We start from the raw sequence: 24,811 nt of genomic DNA, 5'->3' as shown, positions 1-24,811 counted from the left end.
CTACATCACTGGATTATTTGAATGTATCTCTTTTCTCTTGTTTTTAGGGTTAGTTTAACATTCTGACCAATAGGAGAGAGTTGACATAAAAACACGTCACATGACAACTTAATGATATCTTAATAAAAAATGTCTTCATTGGGTCATTGTGGACCATTTAAAGCATGTGGCGCGTGCATGTTGCACATGTTTGTGTGAGTCCAAACAGCGTGCACGCCGCCGCTGTTTATGTGCGTCATGACACTAGTGCTCACTTTAAGGATCAGGACCTCCCCCCCATCTCCCCCCCCCCCCCCCCCCCATCCTCTCCTCCCTCGTAATGCTCTCCATCTGCAGCTGATCCTCTTAAACTCACGTGGGCTCCCTGCGCGCGGCTCTCCGTCCTCAGCGCGCGACGCACCGACACCGGACCAGATGTATTATATAATGTGCATCTATCATAAATAACCTGTATATATGGATCTATGTACTTGTATATAGATCATTTATTGGACTCCATGTCGCTCACAACAAGTTGGACGGCTGCAGCGGGAGGAAGAGGAGGGAAGCTGCGATGTCTCTCCCGGTAGTCGCTTTCTCCCCGGGTGTCTCTGCCCGGTAGTCTCTCGCTTACCGGGCCCGTTTTACCCCCCCCCCCGTCCTGCTGCTCGTGTTTATGCGGGATCCCCCCCCCCCCCCTCCCCCCTCGGTACCTGCGGGGATGATGGACGCGTCACTCCTCACCTGACGGGACACGGATCCTATCTCCTCGCTTCAGATTTTGGTTTTTGGACAGCTGAAGTGAACTTTTCAGCCCCCCCCCCCCCCCCTCACATCCCCCCCTCAATGATGCGACGCGCTGAGTGATTTATTCTGTGTGGTTCGGGCTCTCTGGACATCATGTGGACTCCGACTGAGGACGAGAAGATCGGAGTGGGTGAGTCTATAGAAATCTATATTGTATCTCTATAACATATCTTATTTAAATACATGTACTTAAGTATATTGTTTCCTTCTTGTGCTTCAGGACTCTAATTCTAATCTGAGTGTTAGTATGCTGGGTACTACTGCGTGTGTACTACTGCGTGTGTACTACTGGGTGTGTACTACTGCGTGTGTACTACTGCGTGTGTACTACTGCGTGTGTACTACTGGGGGTATATACTACTGGCTTTGTAGTACTGTGTGTCTTTTGATACTCTGGATTCATACAGTGTACTATCATGGTTAATGCTGGATAAGCATGTTCATTCATTCAAATAGAATATATTATAAGTGGGTATATAACGTGTTGGTATATAACATGTGGCTATATATAACGTGAGTATTCAACTTCTTGGGCATATAACATGTTGGTATACAACATGTGGATATATAACATGTGGATATATAACTTGTTGGTATATAACATGTGGGTATATAACTTGTTGGTATATTACACATGGATATACACTCACCGGCCACTTTATTAGGTACACCTGTCCAACTGCTCGTTAACACTTAATTTCTAAGCAGCCAATCACATGGCGGCAACTCAGTGCATTTAGGCATGTAGACATTGTCAAGACAATCTCCTGCGGTTCAAACCGAGCATCAGTATGGGGAAGAAAGGTGATTTGAGTGACTTTGAACGTGGCATGATTGTTGGTGCCAGAAGGGCTGGTCTGAGTATTCCAGAAACTGCTAATCTACTGGGATTTTCACGCACAACCATCTCCAGGGTTTACAGAGAATGGTCCGAAAAAGAAAAAACATCCAGTGAGCGGCAGTTCTGTGGGCGGAAATGCCTTGTTGATGCCAGAGGTCAGAGGAGAATGGCCAGACTGGTTCGAGCTGATAGAAGGGCAACAGTGACTCAAATAACCACCCGTTACAACCAAGGTGGGCATAAGAGCATCTCTGAACGCACAGTACGTCCAACTTTGAGGCAGATGGGATACAGCAGCAGAAGACCACACCGGGTGCCACTCCTTTCAGCTAAGAACAGGAAACTGAGGCTACAATTTGCACAAGCTCATCGAAATTGGACAATAGAAGATTGGAAAAACGTTGCCTGGTCTGATGAGTCTCGATTTCTGCTGCGACATTCGGATGGTAGGGTCAGAATTTGGCGTCTACAACATGAAAGCATGGATCCATCCTGCCTTGTATCAACGGTTCAGGCTGGTGGTGGTGGTGTCATGGTGTGGGGAATATTTTCTTGGCACTCTTTGGGCCCCTTGGTACCAATTGAGCATCGTTGCAACGCCACAGCCTACCTGAGTATTGTTGCTGACCATGTCCATCCCTTTATGACCACAATGTACCCAACTTCTGATGGCTACTTTCAGCAGGATAAAGCGCCATGTCATAAAGCTGGAATCATCTCAGACTGGTTTCTTGAACATGACAATGAGTTCGCTGTACTCAAATGGCCTCCACAATCACCAGATCTCAATCCAATAGAGCATCTTTGGGATGTGGTGGAACGGGAGATTCGCATCATGGATGTGCAGCCGACAAATCTGCGGCAACTGTGTGATGCCATCATGTCAATATGGACCAAAGTCCCTGAGGAATGCTTCCAGCACCTTGTTGAATCTATGCCACGAAGAATTGAGGCAGTTCTGAAGGCAAAAGGGGGTCCAACCCGTTACTAGCATGGGGTACCTAATAAAGTGGCCGGTGAGTGTATACCATGGGTATATAACTTGTTGGTATATAACATGTGGATATATAACATGTTGGTATATAACTTGTTGGTATATTACACATGGATATATAACGTGGATATATAACATGTGGATAATATTTAGTGATATATTATGTGTAGACAAAGACAGTGAACAGGATGTAATTCTGGAAATTTATTTGTCTTAATATATTTACATAGGTATGTATTTTCATAATCATTTTTTATCACAATATGATAGAAAAGTAGCAATAGCAGTATTGATCAGAGTACATAAAGTACACCGTCTCATCAGTTTCACACACACATCAGCACAAACAGGAAGCTTCACTGAGCTTCATTACCAAAATAATAAAAAACAGAACCTCAGACGAGCTTCTTCAGATGAGCAAAACTTCAGAAGAACGGGACGGACACAAATCCCAGACCAGGGTCCCCCCCCCCCCTCCCGAAAACACAGTGTGTCATTCTACAGGCTGTACATTAACACAGTACTACGTGTCCATGTGACTCTCAGTCCAGCAGAATGAGAGCAGCAATAAAACAATTCAAAGTGAACCCCCCCTTCCCCCCAAAGCCCACCGATCGATTGACAGCCCCCCCTCGTGTGATGAGGGAGGGATCACAGACAGGAAGTCAATGCGCTCCGTTAATGGGACGGAGACGCCAGCAGAATGTAAACCAGTGTGTGTCTGTGTGTGTTTTAAAGTGTGTGTCTATTTTCAACCCAAAAATACGGTATTCATATTTTTCAATGTTTAAGACCAAAACCTAAACTTCAGGTTCACATTTGTTTTTCAAATGATCAAAACCTCTGACCTGGATTTGGCTCCGTATGGGGGGGGGCAATATGACATATGCCCCTGAATGACATCCAACATCTGCTTCACGGCTGCATGAGGAGAACATCTGCACTGAGAGTGACTCGTCACCATAGACATCAATGACTCAGCAGAAAGGGGCATCTCCTTTGATCCGAGACCTGGGCCGAGGACACCCCCTCTGTGGGGACTTGAAGGGGGGGGGCTGTCTATGCTGGCTGCGTCTGTGCATACCAAGGCAGTGGGGGGGGACTAGTGCCTGGTTGTAGAAAACAGCCATTCAGGGTGATGAATGCGGCTTTGTGGCCCCCATGGAGGACCATGAATGCAGCCCCCCACGCCGGGCCGCACGGCGCTCGGTTCTCACACTCTGAAACGTTGTTGTTCTTTTCAGGACGTTTCAGTTAAAGCGGAAATACTCGCGGTTGTTGTTGTTTTCCTTTGAGCAACATTTTTGAAAAAGGCTGCCGAATCAAATTGAAAACATCAGGCGTTAATCACAGAATGGAGAACGATCCCATCTGTCATCAGTAAGTCATGTGATGTTCTGGTCGGGTTGACTGTAGTCTGTGAATCGGATGTTGACGTCGCCATGGTGACGTCAATAGTTGTGTTGAAGCCTCGAGTCTGATGATTTGGTAGTTGCAATCTTATTTTGTGACCATTTAGGGACAAAGGAGGACGTAGAGATGTGTATTCGTCTCTGGTAGACACCTGTCAATCAGCGTGTAGCTCCGCCCCAAAGCATCCCCTGCTTTATGTTCTATTAGACACCTGTCAATCAGTGTGTAGCTCCGCCCCAAAGCATCCCCTGCTTTATGTTCTATTAGACACCTGTCAATCAGTGTGTAGCTCCGCCCCAAAGCATCCCCTGCTTTATGTTCTATTAGACACCTGTCAATCAGTGTGTAGCTCCGCCCCAAAGCATCCCCTGCTTTATGTTCTATTAGAGACCTGTCAATCAGTGTGTAGCCCTGCTTTAAACAGCCTCATAGTCAAGTAATTTCCTCATAGACGTCTATGGGAGCAGAGGAGTCGCCCCCTGCTGGTCACTACACAGAAGTAGAGTCATTTCCTCATAGACGTCTATGGGAGCAGAGGAGTCGCCCCCTGCTGGTCACTACACAGAAGTAGAGTCATTTCCTCATAGACGTCTATGGGAGCAGAGGAGTCGCCCCCTGCTGGTCACTACACAGAAGTAGAGTCATTTCCTCATAGACGTCTATGGGAGCAGAGGAGTCGCCCCCTGCTGGTCACTAGACAGAAGTAGAGTCATTTCCTCATAGACGTCTATGGGAGCAGAGGAGTCGCCCCCTGCTGGTCACTACACAGAAGTAGAGTCATTTCCTCATAGACGTCTATGGGAGCAGAGGAGTCGCCCCCTGCTGGTCACTAGACAGAAGTAGAGTCATTTCCTCATAGACGTCTATGGGAGCAGAGGAGTCGCCCCCTGCTGGTCACTACACAGAAGTAGAGTCATTTCCTCATAGACGTCTATGGGAGCAGAGGAGTCGCCCCCTGCTGGTCACTACACAGAAGTAGAGTCATTTCCTCATAGACGTCTATGGGAGCAGAGGAGTCGCCCCCTGCTGGTCACTACACAGAAGTAGAGTCATTTCCTCATAGACGTCTATGGGAGCAGAGGAGTCGCCCCCTGCTGGTCACTACACAGAAGTAGAGTCATTTCCTCATAGACGTCTATGGGAGCAGAGGAGTCGCCCCCTGCTGGTCACTACACAGAAGTAGAGTCATTTCCTCATAGACGTCTATGGGAGCAGAGGAGTCGCCCCCTGCTGGTCACTACACAGAAGTAGAGTCATTTCCTCATAGACGTCTATGGGAGCAGAGGAGTCGCCCCCTGCTGGTCACTACACAGAAGTAGAGTCATTTCCTCATAGACGTCTATGGGAGCAGAGGAGTCGCCCCCTGCTGGTCACTACAAGAATGACGCTGATGGTCTCCTGGTAACGATGGAGGAATCATTAACTACGTGTCCTACTGTGTGAAGGTAAAGTGCTTCTTCTCTGTTCTGTTTGTCTCTTCTGACCTACTTTCAGCTTCACATTTAGCTGCTGGTATTCCTGCTCGTCTGTCACTGCTGAGTTCTTTCTGCTGGAGGGGCGGGTGGGGTGGGGGGGGGGGGTTCCTCCTGCGGTGATGAAGCGACCTGACGGAGGTCCTCAAAATTCCTTTAATCACCCCCCTCCCCCCCCCCTGCATTGCTCTGCCTATGCGTCTCTCCTCCCTGTCTGTTGCTGAGGGATCACAGGAGAAGATGTTCAGTCTCTGGACCCCAAAATGCAGTTTGAGGTCATTTTTTACTCTCTTCAACTTTGATTTTCTACGTGTTTTATGAATTACGTCCTCTCTGCTCTGTCGTCATGGTCACATGACAGTAGGTCACATGAGTCTATGATGAAAATGATGACGTCAGAGTTTCACTGAGCAGCTCAGACTTGAATGTTTTTAACAAGTCGGATGAAAAGAAACGTTTGTTTGTGTTGACTGTAGATGAGAATGAAATGTAGTTTTGGGATTTATTCTGCTTCCTCGTGCACACGATGCCTCTCAGTTCACCGGGTTTAACGAGTGAATTATTCATGTCGCTGATGTAAGACGTCTCTTCCTGTGTGTGTGTGTGTGTGTGCAGGCTTTTGTATAGTATTACATAGTGTGTCTTATGTAACTCTTCTGTTGTGCTGTTTCTTCTTCAGTGGGCTCCATCGTTGCTCTTACAGCACGAACCCCAGTGCATTCTGGGAGGATCTTTTCTCCGATTCAGGACATTAATTAATCTCAGACATTTTGTTAGAGGGATTAAGTTGAAACACTTTAATAATGTTTTCTTTGAAGTGTGTTGCGGTTCCTGAGGACATGAACAGTGGTCTCCTGTGTCTCTGAGGGGGGGGGGGGGGGGGGGGTCATCACATCACGTCATGCCCCAAGAAGAAACAAGTTTAAGTTTGTAAAAGAGAAAAAACATACAGTTTTACATTTTGCTTTGTGTTCTAGTTGTGTTGCTGCGTCACTAGTGTGTGTCTGTGTGTGTGTGTGTGTGTGTGTCTGTGTGTGTCTGTGTGTGTGTGTGTGTGTGTGTGTGTGTGTGTCTGTGTGTGTCTGTGTGTGTGTGTGTGTGTGTCTGTGTGTGTGTGTGTGTGTGTGTGTGTCTGTGTGTGTCTGTGTGTGTGTGTCTGTGTGTGCAGCAGCGTTGTGCGGGAGAGTTCTGTCGTTGCCATGGTTACGCTGGGTTCTGACTTAAAGACACCCCTGCTGGCGAGCGTTCCGCTGTCGCCATAGCAACAGCTTGGGCTTTCTCTCCCATGGCGGCAAACTTAAATCCCCTCTAACACTGAATCAAACCCAATAACAACAAGAATATGAAAAACAATGATAATAATATATAATGAAAGCAGATTTTGGTGTCTTGGGTCTGTTTGAAGAAGCAGGTTTAGTGTAAACTCAGAGTTTGTTCACCTTGAGATGAGTTTCAGAAAGAGAGGTAACTAAAGCTCAGGATCAGTTGCTATGGTAACTGAGCCTCATCTCCTCATTCAGTGAACAAAGATCCTGTTACGTCAAAGACTAAAGTGTCTCCTGGAACATGGACGTCCTTTTCTTTACTTCACAGGGTGTTAAACGTTGGAGAGAATATTGAGCCCTGATTAGATTTATTGTCATTTACAGATAAATACTGGTTTAAATGGTATTGTTTTTATTCACGGTCCATCAAATATGTCCAAACCTCCCTGTCTTCATAACGTCCCCCATCGTGGACGTGCTCTCACATCACAGCACATTCTTTGTGTGTGTGAGGAAACGTGCGCCTCGCTCTCTGAAATGTAGAAAATGTCATTTTCCCACAGTGAGTCAAATGTACGTTTTATGATGAGTTTGTACTTTAAATATTAAGCGTAGTTTCTCTGTCTTTTGCTGCAGCGCGTGTTGCTTTGTTTCTAATCACGGTTCAAACTCCGTATTCTTACATTCATATTTACACCTCGATGGGGGGGACGTGTGCTGACCGATTGTTTGGCTCCATTCATGCGGCCTTCAGCGTGTGGTTGGCACCTGGACTCCTCACCTGTCCATCATTAGACCCTCGTCACCCCCCAGCTGAGATCCCCTGGTCTCCTGGCCAGAAGGTTCCTTCAGCACTGCGTGTGTCTCCGTCCCACCTTCTGCTCTCTACTCCACATTCCAACAGAAGAACCTTCTCCACCATCAGTGATGAAATGATTTACCTTCAGTCACAAAGGGGATTTTTGTGGGGGGGCTGGGGGCCAATGGCCAAGGACCAATTATCTCCCTCCTTTCTGTGTTTTTTTTACCCCTCCCCCCTCTCTCCCTCCCTCCATCCATGTCTTACTTAGTCTGATGAATATTTCACATGATGATGTCTATTTATAGATGTGACATCGCTGCATCCATCGAGCGCCGCGTTCATCCGCACCAGATCTCCTCTGATCTACTGTAGGTTCCTTTTCACTTTTACAACTACATCAAGATCAACAAAGTTCTGTGTGTGTGTGTGTGTGTGTGTGTGTGTGTGTGTGTGTGTGTGTGTGTGTGTGTGTGAAGGCCATCATTTCTTACTGTTTATCTTCCCCAGTTGACGCTTCATGATGTTTGATGAACTTGTTGCTAAAGTCACATAAAGATATAAAGTGTGTGGATTGTGAGAAGAGACCTAAAGTCCATGTCGTATTGTGTCCTTCTGCTAGTTGTGTCATTATTGTGCGATTATTGTCTCCTCCTCTCCTTTATTTACATTCCTTAGTGGACCATGTGACCCTTTTGGTTCTTTAAGTGCTGCAGGGAACCCGATGTGAAACCACGCAACGTTTGGGCTGAATGTTGATAGAAGCGTCACATTGAAGTAGTTGGGCCTGATGTCGGATACTAGAGGGAACAATGCATTGTGGGAACATCACAAACGTGATGACGAAGATGATTCCCTCAGACACTAGAAGGTGATGCCGAGCAGGAAGTCTCTGTCTTTCATGTTTCCATTGACAGATATTTCTTCTTTGTGTGATTTAAAAATGGTCGTGATGTTCTTGTGCTGCCATGTAGACGATGATGAAGATGGATGAAGATAGGAACCTATCTGGAGCCAGGGGGTCGGGTTAAAGGTCAGGGGACGCGTATGTGAACGCCCCCACGCGCTCGATATAAAACAAGAACAGGGAGTCATGCACGCACAGGCTTTTATTTTGAAGGGCCACAATCCCAACTGTTGAGTTGACTCAAGGCGACGCTAAGAAAGCCGACGCCCCTTAAGAGGTGACATCATCAGGATGAGCGAGTAGTTTCTTCTTCTTCTGAGTTGAGATTATATGTGTATAAATACATGTGTATACATATATATATATACTGTATATATATATATATATTTGCATATACACATGTATACAGAAGACGAGGAGGAGAAGCTCATGAAGGATGTTTCTGTGTCGATGGAACATTGGAACGTGGTGATTTATCTCCTCGTAGTGTTTAATAATAACAGGAACATTTAGTGCATGTGGGCTGATGGGAACATCTGCTCACTAAGCTCCGCCCCTCCTCCCTGTTGTGGCGGTACGGTTGTGCATCCGCGTGGGGGATGGGGGGGGCGGGGGGGGCTGTGGCCCCCGCGATGCTGTCCGGAGAGCTGCTGGGTCCAGATGGCTGAAAGTAGAGCAGTGGGCTAAGCCCCCATCCACCGGCTTACAGCGTGTGTGTGTGTGTGTGTGTGTGTGTGTGTGTGTGTGTGTGTAGCTGTTGTCATGACTTACATCTCCTGGTTAATAATGAAGAGCACATTAGTCACACTTCACTGTCTCCAGTTTGAAGTTAAAGAGCTTTGTTTCTGGTTTCTATCTTCAACTTTTTACTTTATCGTCTGTGAGTAGAGTGTGTGTGTGTGTGTACAGTGTGTGTGTGTGTGTGTGTACAGTGAGTGTGTGTGTGTGTACAGTGAGTGTGTGTGTGTGTGTGTGTGGAATAAGAGAGATGATGCATAAGCACTTTCATGCTACTTAATGTGCTGCGTGTCTCTAGCTGGAGGCCATCAGCAACAGCTGGACCCCCCCCCCCCCCCAGCACCAATTACATCTCTTCACAGGCTTCGCTCACACACACACACACACACGCAGATGCACACACGCACATGATGATGATGATCGTGATGGGAGTGATGATTAGGATTAGGGTGAGGAGGAGGATGATGATGATGATGATGAGGATGACAAGGATGATGATGATGATGGGGATGACAAGGATGATGATGATGATGATGGAGATGATGAGGATGATGGAGATGATGAGGATGATGATGATGGGGATGATGATGGAGATGATGAGGATGCTGAGGAGAATGATGATGATTAGGGTGATGATAATGATGATGATGATGATGGTGGGGATGATGATGATGATGACAAGGATGATGATGATGGAGATGCTGAGGAGAATGATGATGATTAGGGTGATGATGAGGATGATGATGGCATTATTAGCCTGTGGAATTAGATTCCAGTGATGATTTGAACATTTCCAGTGTAGTTCCAAGTTTAAAGAGTCAAAATGTATTTAAATAAACCCAGAAGTTCTCATTTTGAAAATTAAAAATTGTTTTTAATCTCACGAGATAATCTGCTTGCATCCATATTTGTTGGTATTCAGCCTTAATCCCCTTTAATGTTTGGTCTTTTCTCCCAGTAGAATAAATCCTTTGTTTCATTTGAGTGACAGCTCCTAAAGACACGCCCCTAGTGGTAGTCAGACCTCAGGTCACCACAACATACTTCTGTCCCCCAAACAAACGGCCCCCCGTACACCCAAAAGACATGTGCACCTGCACGTGCACAGACAATAGTGCACTGAACCATGAGGACGCGTGTGTCTCTGTGTGTGTGTGTGTGTCTGTCTGTGTGTGTGTGTTTGTGTCAGCTGCAGAAAGAGTCGTCATCTAGTCGATTGTTTTGCTCCCAACAAGCAGCCTGATGCAGAGTGTGTGATGCAGAGTGTGTGATGCAGAGTGTGTGATGCAGAGTGTGTGATGCAGAGTGTGTGATGCAGAGTGTGTGATGCAGAGTGTGTGATGCAGAGTGTGTGATGCAGAGTGTGTGATGCAGAGTGTGTGATGCAGAGTGTGTGATGCAGAGTGTGTGATGCAGAGTGTGTGATGCAGAGTGTGTGGGTTGGGATGGAGGGTTTCACCATGTCATCTGGAGGCCTCCAATGACAATGATTACGGCGACATTTCCACGGCAACAAAGGAGGAGGTTTAGAATAATTACCATCATCAAATGTTAGCGTGCTAACGTGCTAACTATTCAACATGTTAGCACGTTAGCCAAATGTCTCATCTTGTTCTTTCAATGTCCCTCTTTAATATTTCAATGCTCTTTCTTTCCTTGTCTTGTTCTTTTGCTGTGATAGGAAACACACACACACACACACACACACAAACAGACACACACACACACACAGACACACTGTGATCTCATTGGTCGGTTTATGTGAGTAGTTTTGTTTATCCAGGTCAGTAACTTGATGCGATTGAGTCAGTTTAACAGTTACCCGAGGGCCTCTGTGTGTGTGTGTGTGTGTCTCTCTGCCCCCCCCCCCCTCCGGTCTGTCTCCCCCTGTCTTTCTCTCTCTGTTACACCCTACATTCTTACATTCTGCCATGGTTTAAAAATACAATCAAACAACAGTCTTTAGAAGAAAAACAAACTTTAAACAAAGTTTAATGAGTTCATTTTCAATTAAGAGCACTAATATCTATATATAAACACACATATGTGACATTTGGACACACAAACACACACAACCCCGTTTATCGGCCGTTTGTCCTCCAGCCTGAAACAAGTCCGTTAGCGACGGTGCTTCTCGCTGGAGACAAATTAATCCCACTTAAAAATATGTAAACACAAACATCGGTTTCCCCCACAAACACATGTCAATAAGTCAATAAGTCAATAAGTCAATAAGTCAATAAGTCATGTTTACTGAAGGACATCTGGGGCTTTGATGAGGTTACTTTTTATACTCAGTAATCCTCTTCCTCCTCCTCTTCCTCTTCTTTCTCAGCTGTCAGATCGTTTATTCACAAATAATTAATGAGAAGAGTTGTTGTTGTTTTCCGACCATCTGCTTCTCGTATCTTCAGATAAAAAAGATGTGAGTTCCAAAAACTAAAGATAGACGGAACAGGTGAGGCCTCCAGATGACGACCTGCTCTCCGGGTACCTCGCTGTGCACAAGGTGTAGATCCTCCTTCTGCTCCGTCCTCCACCTGGAGGACAGGTAAACATGTAATGATCTCACAGATAACCGTCCCATTGCTGGAAGAATCCACCGCAACGCGGCCGATGACGTCTTTGATTTTCAACGTGGATCAGCCTCCGGGTCACGTGACACCTGGCAGGGAGGAGACACAGCGACCTTCAGATGGCATGTTTTATTCAGAGTGCATCACTGGCCCAAAGGTCGCCGTGACAACGTAGCGCGGACGAGAGAAGAGCTGCGTAGCCTTTAGTGCACGTTGGAACCGTTGGACCAGTGAACAGGAAGTGACTATTAGGACTTAGGACATGACGTATATGAGACCTGTCAATCAGCGCGTAGTCCCGCCCTAACCGACCAGAGGAGTCGCCCCCTGCTGGTCACCACAGAGGATGCAACAAGAGATTTTCATCCACACAAACCAATATTATCATTCCTGTGTGTGTGTGTGTGTGTGTGTGTGTGTGTGTGTGTGTGTGTGTGTGTGTGTGTGTGAGAGTGTGTGTGTGTGTGTGTGTGTGTGTCAGTGTGTGTGTGTGTGTGTGTGTCTGCTACAACTCTGTCCTGATGAAGAGAGAAGCTTTACTCACGAGTTATGTAGCTTAAAAGCTTCAACCACTACACACACACACACACACACACACACACACACACACACACACACACACACACACACACACACACACACACACACACACACACTATCCATCTGCTGCACTGCTGAGTGCTCTTGAGTCTTTGCCTCTGGGCATCGTGGAGGATGTTAGAAGGACAAAGCTCATGTCTTCTTCAAAGGGCAGGATGACCAACACATAGAGACACACACACACACACACACACACACACACATTCTTACTGTCAATGTGCTTCTTCAGAGATCTTTTCTGCCTCCATGTGATTCAGAACGAGATTCTTTCTCCTTCTCCCTCCTCTTCCTCCTCTCTCCAGCTCCTCTCACATTGAGTGAGATGTTACGTGGAGAGCTTTGATGTTCAGCTCCACCAAACTGAAGGATGGAAACATTTGACTGTAACAAATATAAAAAGAAACCCAACCCTTGCATGTCCTCACCTTCTTCTTCTTCTTCTTCTTCTGTCTTTCTCTGTAGTGATCTGCACCTTCAGGGGCTCCGTGGCTCAGGGTCTGGCTCTGGAGGTCGGGGAGACGGTCCAGATCCTGGAGAAATGTGAAGGTGAGACCCGGACTTGGCGGTTGATGTCACCCAAGCACTAACTAATTAACGTTAAAGTTAAGGTTCAATCTCCTGCAGCTCGGCCTCGGCTTTTATTATTAAAGTTTACCCAAATATATGAAGCAGACCCTGTTATTATTACTGCTGCTCCTTCATCTCTGCTCCACTCTGTACAGTAACACATGTGCACTGCCCCTTTAAGGCCACTGGCTCACACACACACACACACACACACACTGGGAGTAAACACGGGCGTCTTAAAGAGGGTGATGAATGGATTATCAATTAGACCCTCGTCTCCACATTCATATCAGATTATGTGGAACTGCTGAGAAATTGGATGTGTTGATTCGGTGAGACGTGATTATCTGATTATCATCTCGCCTCCTTCAGGAAGCCTCCTGACGATGTGTCTCACACACGTCCACCGCTTTGTCCACACGTCCAAACACCACAAAGTAGCCTCTTATTTTACGGTTTAGTGTTAAACCTGTTGAACTGGTTTCTGCAGGTTGAAGCAGCCTCTCACTGACCAGCTTGCAGTGCATGATGGGAGGTTTTAGCGTCGGCACTTCATTGATTGACGGGTTTTGCTGGTGGGGTTAAAGCTGCTGACTCGTGTGTGTCTTCTTGCAGGCTGGTACAGAGGGTTCTCCACCAGGAAGCCAAACGTCAAGGTAAGAGAGAAGCCCCGCCTCCAACTCAAAGACCCCTCCCATTTTCTGACAAACGTCTCTCTGCTTGTGTGATGAGAAGGAGGCTTCATGTAAATACTTCTCTTCTCTTCTGCATCTCTGTTAGATTCACACAGTTGACTCTGAGCTCGTGGAAAACAAAACGCCGCTTTCTTCTTGTGGTCAAATAGTGACATCAGAGTCACGACCTCAAGGAGAACCACGAGCTGCAAATAAAGCTGTGCTTGCATTTCAGAATAAAAGCACGGAAATAACCCTTGTCGTGGAAAATGTATAGGAAATAAAAATGGAGATTAAAGAATAAGGGAAGCTTTTATAGTGAATAATTCAGAGGAAATGAAATGTGTGATTATCATCCATATAGTTGCTGCTTTCATCATGTATTCTGATCACTATTGATCACGCAGGTCATGTTTCAACGAGGCATCCAACATTCTGTCAATCAGTGTGTAGCCCCGCCCCAAAGCATCCCCTGCTTGACGGTCTGTCTGACTCTAAATGCACCATCATTTACTAAATGAACATCATTGATCAAGAAGAAGAATCTGTTTGCGTTATTACAGCTTCTCCTGTTCACTTCCTGAAGTCCACTCATAGTTCCTCTAACGCGTGTGTGACGTTTGGGAAACGTGTGTCAGGAGGGACCAGCCCGTTAATTGGGAGAGAATCCGGTCATCTGTCAAAAAAATACTCTTCAGTAAAAAAGAAAAGAGCCCCGAAGACCCAACCCTGACCCTATCTACTCCAGCAGAGGAGGAAGTCGTCATGTAATCACTGTTATTCAACTGTCCTCCTTTCCTGCTTCCACCAAGAGGGAGGAGCTCAGAACATATGGGGGGGGGGGGCGGAGGGGGAGGGGGGGTCCTCGAGGACAGAAGGAGGAAAGATAGAAAGACGGAAGAGAAGCAACGCGATAAAGGACGAGCTCATCACGATAATGGCCCTGATGACCTTTGCCCTCTGACCTAGATGGAGCGGTGCTGGAGGTCAGCGGGTCCAGATGCTCAGAACACATTAAGCTGACGAGGATAAAAGCTCATGAGTGCTGGCAGCTCCATATTAAAAGTGTTTTTAATATTAAAAGTGTTTTTAATATAACAGGGCTTTAACTGGCGTGGGTTTTTAATGCCTCCCTCCTGACTGTCAGGAGTAAACTGCTCAGGTCCCTCCTCCTAACAACTCGTCTCCTGCTCCCTGTGATGTTGTCTCCTCCTCCCTCATCTCCTCCTTCCTTTCATGTTGTCTCCTTCCTTATGTTCCTCTGTGTGGCTTTTAAAATGATCTCCTTTAAACTTTCTGATAAGAAAACAAACCGGAACAACTAGACTCTGCACCCGTTGGATGTCTGTCAGAGTAGGACTCATCTATTGGTCCAGAAGCTTCAGTGGTAAAACTGCAATGACTCTACTTCTCTCTTGATTTATTCCCTCAGTAAACATTGTAAACATGAGTTTATGGTCTCAGTCTCTAGTTTCAAGTCTTCTTCAATGCAGCATGATGTTCATTTAGTGGATGAAGGTCCATTTAGAGTCAAACAGACCATAAAGAGGGGATGCTTTAGGGCGGGGCCTAACGCTGAGTGACAGCTCTCTGTTTTGGTGATTGTTTTGTGGTGATTTCTTCTGGACGAGATCATTTATGTCTCAACAGCTGATTGACAGCGAGGCACCGGATCTCCTTGAGCTCCTGCAGATGACCCGGCGGCGTTAATGTCTCTCTGTGTCTGACTCCTTCTCCGCAGGGAGTCTTCCCAGCCAGCTACGTCCACCTGAAGAAGGCCGTCATCACCAACAGAGGGTGGGTTCACCGACCTCTGACCTCTACCTCTCCTAGACAATAACGAGTATGATGCCATTGATCTTGTGGGATCATTATGAAGACAAGATGCTCTTCAGGAAAAGAGCCTTTATTGTTCCAGGTTCTACTCGCCCGGCATGAGACCCAAGGGTTAAGTTTGAAGCGTGAGGAGGAGCTCCTGAGCACATCTACGTATCTATGAGACCTCCAGTCCATCTTCTCCTTCTTCTCTTTCTTTTTCTTCTCCTTCTTCTTCATCCTGTGGCTGAAGCCGTTTCCCTGGCGATGGCTGGTCTTTTCTCTCTAAATAGTGGACGGACCTCCTGGTTTCTGTTGCCCTGCGTATTCAAAGACATTTACGTACTGGTTGTGACCTGCAGATTAATCCGGTCTGATTTACATCAGAGGTTTAATTAGACCTGAGTACATTCATCTGATCTAGTGAATCCTTTAGTGGTCCAAGAGGAGCCTCTGAGGAACAAGGACTTAGGGCATGAGATGTACAACTGGTGTGTGTGTGTGTGTGTGTGTGTGTGTGTATTGCGTTGTGTAACCGGTGAAAGCGTGAGGACATAAAGAAACAGACGAGCACATCTGAGTTCCACCTGGAATATCAGAGCACCATGAATCCTTCATGAGACAGAAGAGGAGGAGACTGACTCTGAGTCAGCTGTTTGTGGGCCTCCGTGTTGAGGTGCCGAGAGGAGAGACCCAGGTGGACCCAGGTGGACCCAGGTGGACCCAGTTCAGATCCTAAGTTTTATCTACAGGTCACAGACGTGACATCCTTTAACCACGAGGTTGTCGGTTTGATTCCCTTCCTCTCTGGGAGCATCACAGCATCTCACTGCGTTACATATAAAGATCATTTTATGTACGACAACATCAGGGTGAATTCAGAGCCTTTACTTCAAGGTTTAATGTGGTGCGTTTCTAATTACTGTTTTTTAATTAGTTACTTACATATATATATTTGAAATTAAACATGGACGTGGTGTATTAGAGACCTGTCAATCAGCGTGTAGCCCCGCCCTAAAGCATCCTCTGCTTTATAGTCTATTAGAGACCTGTCAATCAGCGTGTAGCCCCGCCCTAAAGCATCCTCTGCTTTATGGTCTATTAGAGACCTGTCAATCAGCGTGTAGCCCCGCCCTAAAGCATCCTCTGCTTTATGGTCTATTAGAGACCTGTCAATCAGCGTGTAGCCCCGCCCTAAAGCATCCTCTGCTTTATGGTCTATTAGAGACCTGTCAATCAGTCGTGCTTCACTTTGTTACTTTTATTAATCTCCTCGGCCTTCAATGTTTGAGGAAGACGTCTCAGTCACTGCAACACGAAGGAATCATGATGAAAACAGAATTAAAGCAGCAGAAGAGGAGCGATCCGCTAACAGCAGCCAGCCCTTTTCCTTTTGCTAACATGCTAATGCGTCCGGAGGCTACGAGACACAACTCGCCCTTTGTTCCTTCAACGATTGAAGCCAAAGCTTTTACAGAAAACAAGCGATTCCTCGAGGCTTTAAGAGGCCACATCATGTCTCAGGGATTAATGTGGAGGACGATCAGCTGACATGACCATCGGCTCCGTGTTTTTAGGAGTGGAAACAAATGTTTGTGTTCATTCGGGACGAAGCTTCCGCCGCTGAAGATCACGTCATTGGAGGCTTTAGGCTGGGCCTTCTTCTTCTGTGGTTTCTCTGCATGGAGATACAGTTCACAAAAAAGAAACACCACACAGCTGACCTCGAACCAGGTCATCTGTTTATTACAGCACACTTTATTCATGCTGGCACGTAGCTCAGAGGGCTTTAGAAGGATGACTCCTCTGCTCCCATAGACGTCTATGAGGAAATGACTCTAATTTAATTTATTCCCTCAGTAAACATTGTAAACATTTTATGGTTTATGGTTGTAATCTCTAATTTAAAGTCTTTTTCAATACAGCTTGATGGTGCAAACACCATAAATCAGGGGCTACATGCTGATAGCCACAGCTGTAATCCAAGATGGCCACGATGTAATAACCAAGCTTGAGCCCGAATACCATGTGACCACAATGTCGCCATGACCACGGCCACTTCTTCCTGTGTGTGACTCTCCGAGTGTGATGTTGTGTTTCACTAGAACGTCTGCATCCCGTTAACAAAGCGCCTTTGTCCCCACCCGCCCCCCAGGCCTCATGAGACCGTGGTTCCTCTGGAGGACCCCACTTTGACCGAGGTGTCGTCCACACTGCAGGAGTGGGCCTTACTATGGAAGCAGCTCTACGTGGTGAGTGGGGGGGGGGGGGGGGTTCTTCTTTATGGCTCTTTAACAGGACGTGTACGTACTGAAAGTTCCTCCTTATGTGATGTATCAAAGAGGATTATCTTCATTGTTCGTTCAAAATCATATTTAATTACTTTAATTTAATCTGCGTTTAAATACCACCAGATAGTTTCTTTCATAGAAACCGTCATTGGAATTTGTTAAAGGTCATGAAATCCCTGGCAGTTGATTGGACGAGCCACATGTCATGGAACAAAAAGTCCAAAAATATTAGGTTGAAAAATGTTAAGGAAAAAAAATGGTCGGCCTTCAGACTCTGGGGATCAACTGTCAGTAAACTGATGCTCGGAGGCAGCGAAGCTTAAAGAGAGGACGAAGGCACCGGAGCAGAAAGCAACACAAACGCACACATTAACAGAACACATGTGTCCTGTGTGCGTCCATGCGTGCTGTCCCTCTGGTTCCAGTCTTTCAGTCCGTCCTCTTTGTTTGTGCGATGTACAAAAATGAGCCGCACACATCTGTGTGTAAACATGCAGAAAAGCAGAGCTTTTTTCCTCCTGGAGGAGTCGGTGAAGTTCAAGACTTTTAACTGTGGCAAAGAGGGACATCGGAGTAAAGCATGTCCAGGTCTCACAAGACCAGAACCAGAAGGGAACTGAGCGGGGCAGAGGAGACAATGAGGACCTGCTGAAGGACCAGGGGAGGACAGGTGTGGTCTGGGCGGTGGGGGACTATCAATATTTTTATCACTAGGTCTTCTATTGGAATTTTTTATGACGATATTATTAAAATTAGTATGCGCATTAATTTATCAACATTGGAAAAGTCCAATACAATAATGAAGGCTATTTAAAATGCATTTATACAGTAACAACAACTGTCATCAAGAACAGGATATTTAAGGTTTGGGGACAAGAGACCGAGACACAAGAAACAGCCGTTCCTCCTCCGCCAGATGTGGAAACCGAGCGCGATGGAAACGTGGTGTTACAAACGTCCCGATTCCTGCAGGGTGGATGCTGTGGGGGGTCCGGTGGGTGGATGCTGTGGGGGGTCCGGTGGGTGGATGCTGTGGGTGGTCCGGTGGGTGGATGCTGTGAGGGGTCCGGTGGGTGGATGCTGTGAGGGGTCCGGTGGGTGGATGCTGTGGGGGGTCCGGTGGGTGGATGCTGTGGGGGGTCCGGTGGGTGGATGCTGTGGGGGGTCCGGTGGGTGGATGCTGTGAGGGGTCCGGTGGGTGGATGCTGTGAGGGGTCCGGTGGGTGGATGCTGTGGGGGGTCCGGTGGGTGGATGCTGTGGGGGGTCCGGTGGGTGGATGCTGTGGGGGGTCCGGTGGGTGGATGCTGTGGGGGGTCCGGTGGGTGGATGCTGTGGGGGGTCCGGTGGGTGGATGCTGTGGGTGGTCCGGTGGGTGGATGCTGTGAGGGGTCCGGTGGGTGGATGCTGTGGGGGGTCCGGTGGGTGGATGCTGTGGGGGGTCCGGTGGGTGGATGCTGTGGGTGGTCCGGTGGGTGGATGCTGTGGGTGGTCCGGTGGGTGGATGCTGTGAGGGGTCCGGTGGGTGGATGCTGTGAGGGGTCCGGTGGGTGGATGCTGTGGGGGGTCCGGTGGGTGGATGCTGTGGGGGGTCCGGTGGGTGGATGCTGTGGGGGGTCCGGTGGGTGGATGCTGTGAGGGGTCCGGTGGGTGGATGCTGTGAGGGGTCCGGTGGGTGGATGCTGTGGGGGGTCCGGTGGGTGGATGCTGTGGGGGGTCCGGTGGGTGGATGCTGTGGGGGGTCCGGTGGGTGGATGCTGTGGGGGGTCCGGTGGGTGGATGCTGTGAGGGGTCCGGTGGGTGGATGCTGTGGGGGGTCCGGTGGGTGGATGCTGTGGGGGGTCCGGTGGGTGGATGCTGTGGGGGGTCCGGTGGGTGGATGCTGTGGGGGGTCCGGTGGGTGGATGCTGTGGGGGGTCCGGTGGGTGGATGCTGTGAGGGGTCCGGTGGGTGGATGCTGTGAGGGGTCCGGTGGGTGGATGCTGTGAGGGGTCCGGTGGGTGGATGCTGTGGGGGGTCCGGTGGGTGGATGCTGTGGGGGGTCCGGTGGGCTTTAAGGACCAGGTGTTACTGTGTGGTTGTTGTTGTTGTTGTTTAATACGACCTCGTCAACACTTCTCTCACCTTAATCAGATAAAAGATGGAAATAGTAATAAGGAAGAAGCAGTTAAAGTGAATCTTTGTCCTCAATGATCTCGGGGCGCGTTGGTCCCACCAACCAGATGCTGAGGAGTGCTGCTGTGCGTTACTCTAGCTGTTGCTAAGCAACTACTAAAAATGCATTTGGAATAATGCCACTGGGGCATAAAGTTGTGTAGGCAGTTAAATAAAAGGAAAAAAGTATATTGTTTCTTCATGCAGGAGGTGGAAGGAGTCACTGAAGTTAACTACACAAACAGTGTAGCCACATGTGACACACTCACACTCTGCATACTGTAAGTGTGTGTGTGTGTGTGCGTGTGTGTGTGTTACCTCTGACTCCGCCTCCGTCTCCCTCCATCAGAAACACAAGGTGGATCTGTTCTACAAGGTGCGCCACGTGATGATGGAGCTGATCGACCTGAGGAGGCAGCTCCTCTCGGGTCACCTGACGCAGGACCAGAGCCGAGACGTCAAGAGACACGTCACGGTGCGCCTGGACTGGGGCAACGAGTGAGACGCACACACACACACACACACACACACACACACATAACACCACATCCGTACGTTGCTCCTCAGATGTTTGATGCCAGGAACCCTTTCAGGAGGAAGCCGTTCTTGAAACAGGAAACCAATGAAGAGAGAGATTATTGATCTGAAAGCTGGACTGTGACTGTGATTCTGAGAGCTGCTTACAAACAGCTGCTTGATCACAAAGTCAAGGTTTCATTATTTTAACACAAATATCTTGATTGTAACTTGTAAGATTATTATGAGGAGCTTTGACTATTTTCTCTCAGTTAAGAATCTGATCGTTAACATCAGATGAATCGATAACCCTCATCATGGAGGACCACAGAAGGAGGAGGTTCAAAGGAACACACACGATCAGTAAAAGACCTTTTCTCTGCCCCCCCCCTCAGACATCTGGGTCTGGACTTGGTTCCCAGGAAGGAGTTCGACATGGTGGATGAAGACCACATCAGCGTGTCAGATCTTTATAAGATGGTAGGATGGTTTAAGACATATTTTATAAAAACACACATTTATGCTGCAGCTTCTCTCTGGGATCATAATTAAAATACAAATTGGGGAGGAAATGATGGAAGGAAACCAGCTGAGGAGAGGAAGTGAGAGAAATCAAGGTGAGAAGATGAGGAGAGGAAGTGATGAGGATCACCTGATGTGACCTTGTGTTTTCTCCTCCTCAGCATCTGTCCAGCAGACACAGTGTTCAACAAAGTACCACACAGGTGAAGTACCACATATACATTAAATATACTGCTCCTATACGTGTACATGTACACATATATATTTAATGAAACCATGTCATTGAGCTTCTAAAAATACTGTCAACATAACAAGTAATACTGTGTACTTTTACTTTGCTCCACCATTAATACTTTGCCACCTGCTATGAATCCATGTATTAATACCTGTAGGGTGGTGTCTTCCAGGGGGACGGCACGCGGCAGCGGCACGGAGAGCCTTGCAGGGTCCCGGTTCCTCACCATCTGCTGGTCAACCTGAAGAGCTTCACCTACAACAGCATCGGAGAAGACACCGACATCTTCTTCTCCCTGTACGACCTGAGAGAAGCCAAGACCATCAGGTACCTTCAGAACGGGTGCAGCTAGAATGTGTGTGAGTCCATCAATGCATGCAGTGTATACAAGTGTGTTGGGGGGAGAGGGGGATATTTTTCACCCCTGAGGTCAAAGGTCAATGCAAGAATGAAACAAGCCGGCGTCTTTGTTTCCCTCAGTGAGAAGTTCTTGGTGCGGCTGAACAAGAACGGAGCCCCGAGGAACCCGGAGAAGGTGGAGAGGCTGTGTGCGCTGTTCACGGTAACACACACACACACACAGAGACACACACACACAGACACACACACACACACACACACACACACACACACACACAGAGACACACACACACACACACACACACAGAGACACACACACACAGACACACACACACACACACACACACACACACACACAGACACACACACACACACACACAGCTGGCTGTAGGTCTGTTGAGGGGTCGACCTTAAAACCCTGTTCCTCTCTGACTACAGGACCTGAGTAACAAAGACATGAAGAGAGATCTCTACATCGTGTCTCACGTCATCAGAACAGGTGAGACCAGAGTGTATTATATATACGCACATATGTATAAATATATATATATATATATATATATATAGAATATTAAAGATCAATAACCAACATGTCTTACCTTCACCTGCTTCTCTCCTTGTGTCTCAGACAAAGTTTGATGTTTTACTGCTGACTCCATGTTGTGTCTTTCCTCTCTCACACACACACACACACACACACACACACACACACACACACACACAGGCCGCATGCTGCTCAATGACAGTAAGAAGGGCCCCCCCCTCGTCCAGTACCGGCGGCCCTACGGCTGCGCTGTCCTCGCCATGAGCGACGTGCTGCAGACCATCGCCGAGCTCAAGGAGGAGAAGGACTTTGTCCTGAAGGTGTACACGTACGTGCACCAACCTGCACACACACACACACACACACACGGTGGGGATGAGGAGCCCACTGGGCTCCTCATGATGGAACTCTTTGTGTGTGCGATGCCTCGCGGACAAATGAGCTGCACTCAGCCGGCTCCACGTCACTAGAAAATATTAATTAGAAATATGGAGCTTTGTCATTTTCTTTTTGTTGGTTACTGGGGGATCTGTTGTCGGGTAGATTCTGGCGCCCCCTGTGGACCAGAAACGGAGTGTCTTTACTCGCCAGGGTCCCTTTGGAAAAGCTCTCCTTCCACAATCTGAAGCCTGCTGGTCTCCTTCTGAAGCCCCACCTCCTCCTACCAGCAGCTCTCTGAGAGACATTTCTCTGGTGTGTTCTCCAGGTGCAACAACGAGAACGAGTGGTACCAGATCCACGAGAACATCATCCGCAAGTCCAGCACCAAGTACACGGTGCCGAGCACCAGCTACGGTAGGAGGGGCCTCTACGGATGATGTCACTGACTCCACGTACTCAGGAGAGTGGGGGTCTGAGCTTGGGTTGAAGAGGAAAGATAGCGTGACTTCATCAGGAAGACAAAGGCTTTTCAATCATTATCATATGACCTCACCTTTAGGAGGCCCAGGACCTGCCCACTTTAAATATACACTTATTTTAACAACACTGGTGTATGTTTTTATTTATTATCCCCCCCCCCTCAGGTCTGATCATCTCCCTCCAGTTGTTGAGAGGCGACATGGATCAGGTCCGCAGAGAGAATCCTCTCATCTTCAGCAGAGGCGTGTCCATGACGCGTAAGCTCGGCTTCCCCGATGTCATCATGCCAGGTGAGTCCTGGCTACCATCATCACAACCACTAAAGTGTAGTTAAGGGAAATGCAATCATTAGAATGATTGTTTCTCTTTTGGTTTGATCCATTCATTGATTTGAGTTTGGCTCAGAGGAAGCCGTGGCCCTCAGGTGTAACGCCAGCTTTCGTCCCAGCAGGTGACGTCCGTAACGACCTGTACCTGACGCTGGAGCGCGGCGACTTTGAGAGAGGAGGGAAGAGCGTCCAGAAGAACATCGAAGTGACCGTCTACGTCCTGTACGCCGACGGAGAGATCCTCAAGGTAGGGACCCCGCCCCCCCCCCCTCCTATCATTCAGGGGTCCGTCCTCCAGCTATAAGCTTTAATGACCACTGGTTAATAAACGCCAGTAACGAGCCCCCCCCCGGGCCCTCCCTCCCTCTCTGCAGGACTGCATCAGTGTGGGTTCGGGCGAGCCCCAGGTGCCGGAGCACCGCTCCTTCGTGCTCTACCACAACAACAGCCCCCGCTGGAGCGAGGTCATCAAGCTGCCCATCCCCATCGACCGCTTCAGAGGCTCCCACCTGCGCTTCGAGTTCCGCCACTGCTCCAGTGAGTCCTCACACAATGACACCACCCCAGTTCTACTTTTGTTTATTTGTTTATTTCTTCTGGTTTTGTTCCTGTCATTGTAACGCGTCTTTGGGTACCTAGTGCTATAAGAAATGTTAATCAGATGAATCAATTCAGAATCACACAAACCAACCGGATGTCTCTGTCTTCAACGTCTCCACAGCGAAGGACAAAGGAGAGAAGAAGCTGTTTGGTTTCTCCTTCACTCCTCTGATGAGGGAGGATGGAACCACCCTCTCAGACGAGAGCCATGATCTCTACGTTTACAAGGTCAGAATTAAATGTCGCTGCCCCGTTCAGTTCTTTACCAATGATGCACGAGCTGTGCAGCTAGATGCTCCATTCACCTCTGTCCACACGGCACCTTTCTCTGCAGAGGAGCTCACTTTAACATCTAGTACAGTAACATGTTCCATTGTTGGTCCTCAGTGCGATGAGAACACCACCTTCAGTAACCACGCCCTCTACCTGGGCATGCCCTGCTGTAAGGAGGACTTCAACAGCTGCCCCAGCATCCCCTCCAGCCTCATTTTCCAGCGCAGCGCCAAGGAGAACTTCTGGATCTCCACTCAGCTCTCCTCCACCAAGCTCACTCAGAACGGTACGCAGCTGATGAGGGGACATCCCAATGACAGCCCATATAAGGTATGTGTCCATCCTGTGCATCCCAATGACATGAATACCTTATATGGGCTGTCATTGGGATGTACAGGATGGACACATACCTTATATGGGCTGTCATTGGGATGTACAGGATGGACACATACCTTATATGGGCTGTCATTGGGATGTACAGGATGGACACATACCTTATATGGGCTGTCATTGGGATGTACAGGATGGACACATACCTTATATGGGCTGTCATTAGGATGTACAGGATGGACACATACCTTATATGGGCTGTCATTGGGATGTACAGGATGGTGGACCCTGGTGTGTGAGTAAGGGTCCATAGGAGGCCTGACCGCTGCTTCCCGGGGGTCACATCACACT

General features: G+C 47.9%; 1 protein-coding gene across 6 annotated transcripts in view; it reads left to right on the top strand.

Moving 5' to 3' along the window:
* Positions 1-698: 698 nt before the first annotated feature.
* LOC119194212 (dedicator of cytokinesis protein 3) overlaps positions 699-24,811 on the top strand; it is a 41,927-nt gene continuing 17,814 nt past the window's right edge. For 3 of the 6 annotated variants that reach the window (XM_037448383.2, XM_037448380.2, XM_037448378.2), the window contains exons 1-18: positions 699-916; positions 12,854-12,937; positions 13,574-13,614; positions 15,374-15,429; positions 17,603-17,699; positions 20,240-20,388; positions 20,802-20,886; positions 21,090-21,131; positions 21,336-21,490; positions 21,644-21,725; positions 21,962-22,022; positions 22,248-22,395; positions 22,774-22,862; positions 23,093-23,218; positions 23,377-23,504; positions 23,632-23,794; positions 23,979-24,085; positions 24,245-24,416. In XM_037448383.2, coding sequence (XP_037304280.2) covers positions 880-916; positions 12,854-12,937; positions 13,574-13,614; positions 15,374-15,429; positions 17,603-17,699; positions 20,240-20,388; positions 20,802-20,886; positions 21,090-21,131; positions 21,336-21,490; positions 21,644-21,725; positions 21,962-22,022; positions 22,248-22,395; positions 22,774-22,862; positions 23,093-23,218; positions 23,377-23,504; positions 23,632-23,794; positions 23,979-24,085; positions 24,245-24,416 — 1,822 coding nt within the window. In that variant the 5' untranslated portion in view covers positions 699-879. Of the gene's footprint in view, positions 917-3,981; positions 4,002-12,853; positions 12,938-13,573; positions 13,615-15,373; positions 15,430-17,602; positions 17,700-20,239; positions 20,389-20,801; positions 20,887-21,089; positions 21,132-21,335; positions 21,491-21,643; positions 21,726-21,961; positions 22,023-22,247; positions 22,396-22,773; positions 22,863-23,092; positions 23,219-23,376; positions 23,505-23,631; positions 23,795-23,978; positions 24,086-24,244; positions 24,417-24,811 lie in introns of those variants that run through there. The other 3 variants (XM_037448379.2, XM_037448381.2, XM_037448382.2) reach the window with 3 other exon arrangements.

Source organism: Pungitius pungitius, chromosome 8 (genome assembly GCF_949316345.1).
Source record: "Pungitius pungitius chromosome 8, fPunPun2.1, whole genome shotgun sequence".
NCBI lineage: Eukaryota > Metazoa > Chordata > Actinopteri > Perciformes > Gasterosteidae > Pungitius > Pungitius pungitius.
This window is presented reverse-complemented; position numbering and strand designations above follow the sequence as displayed.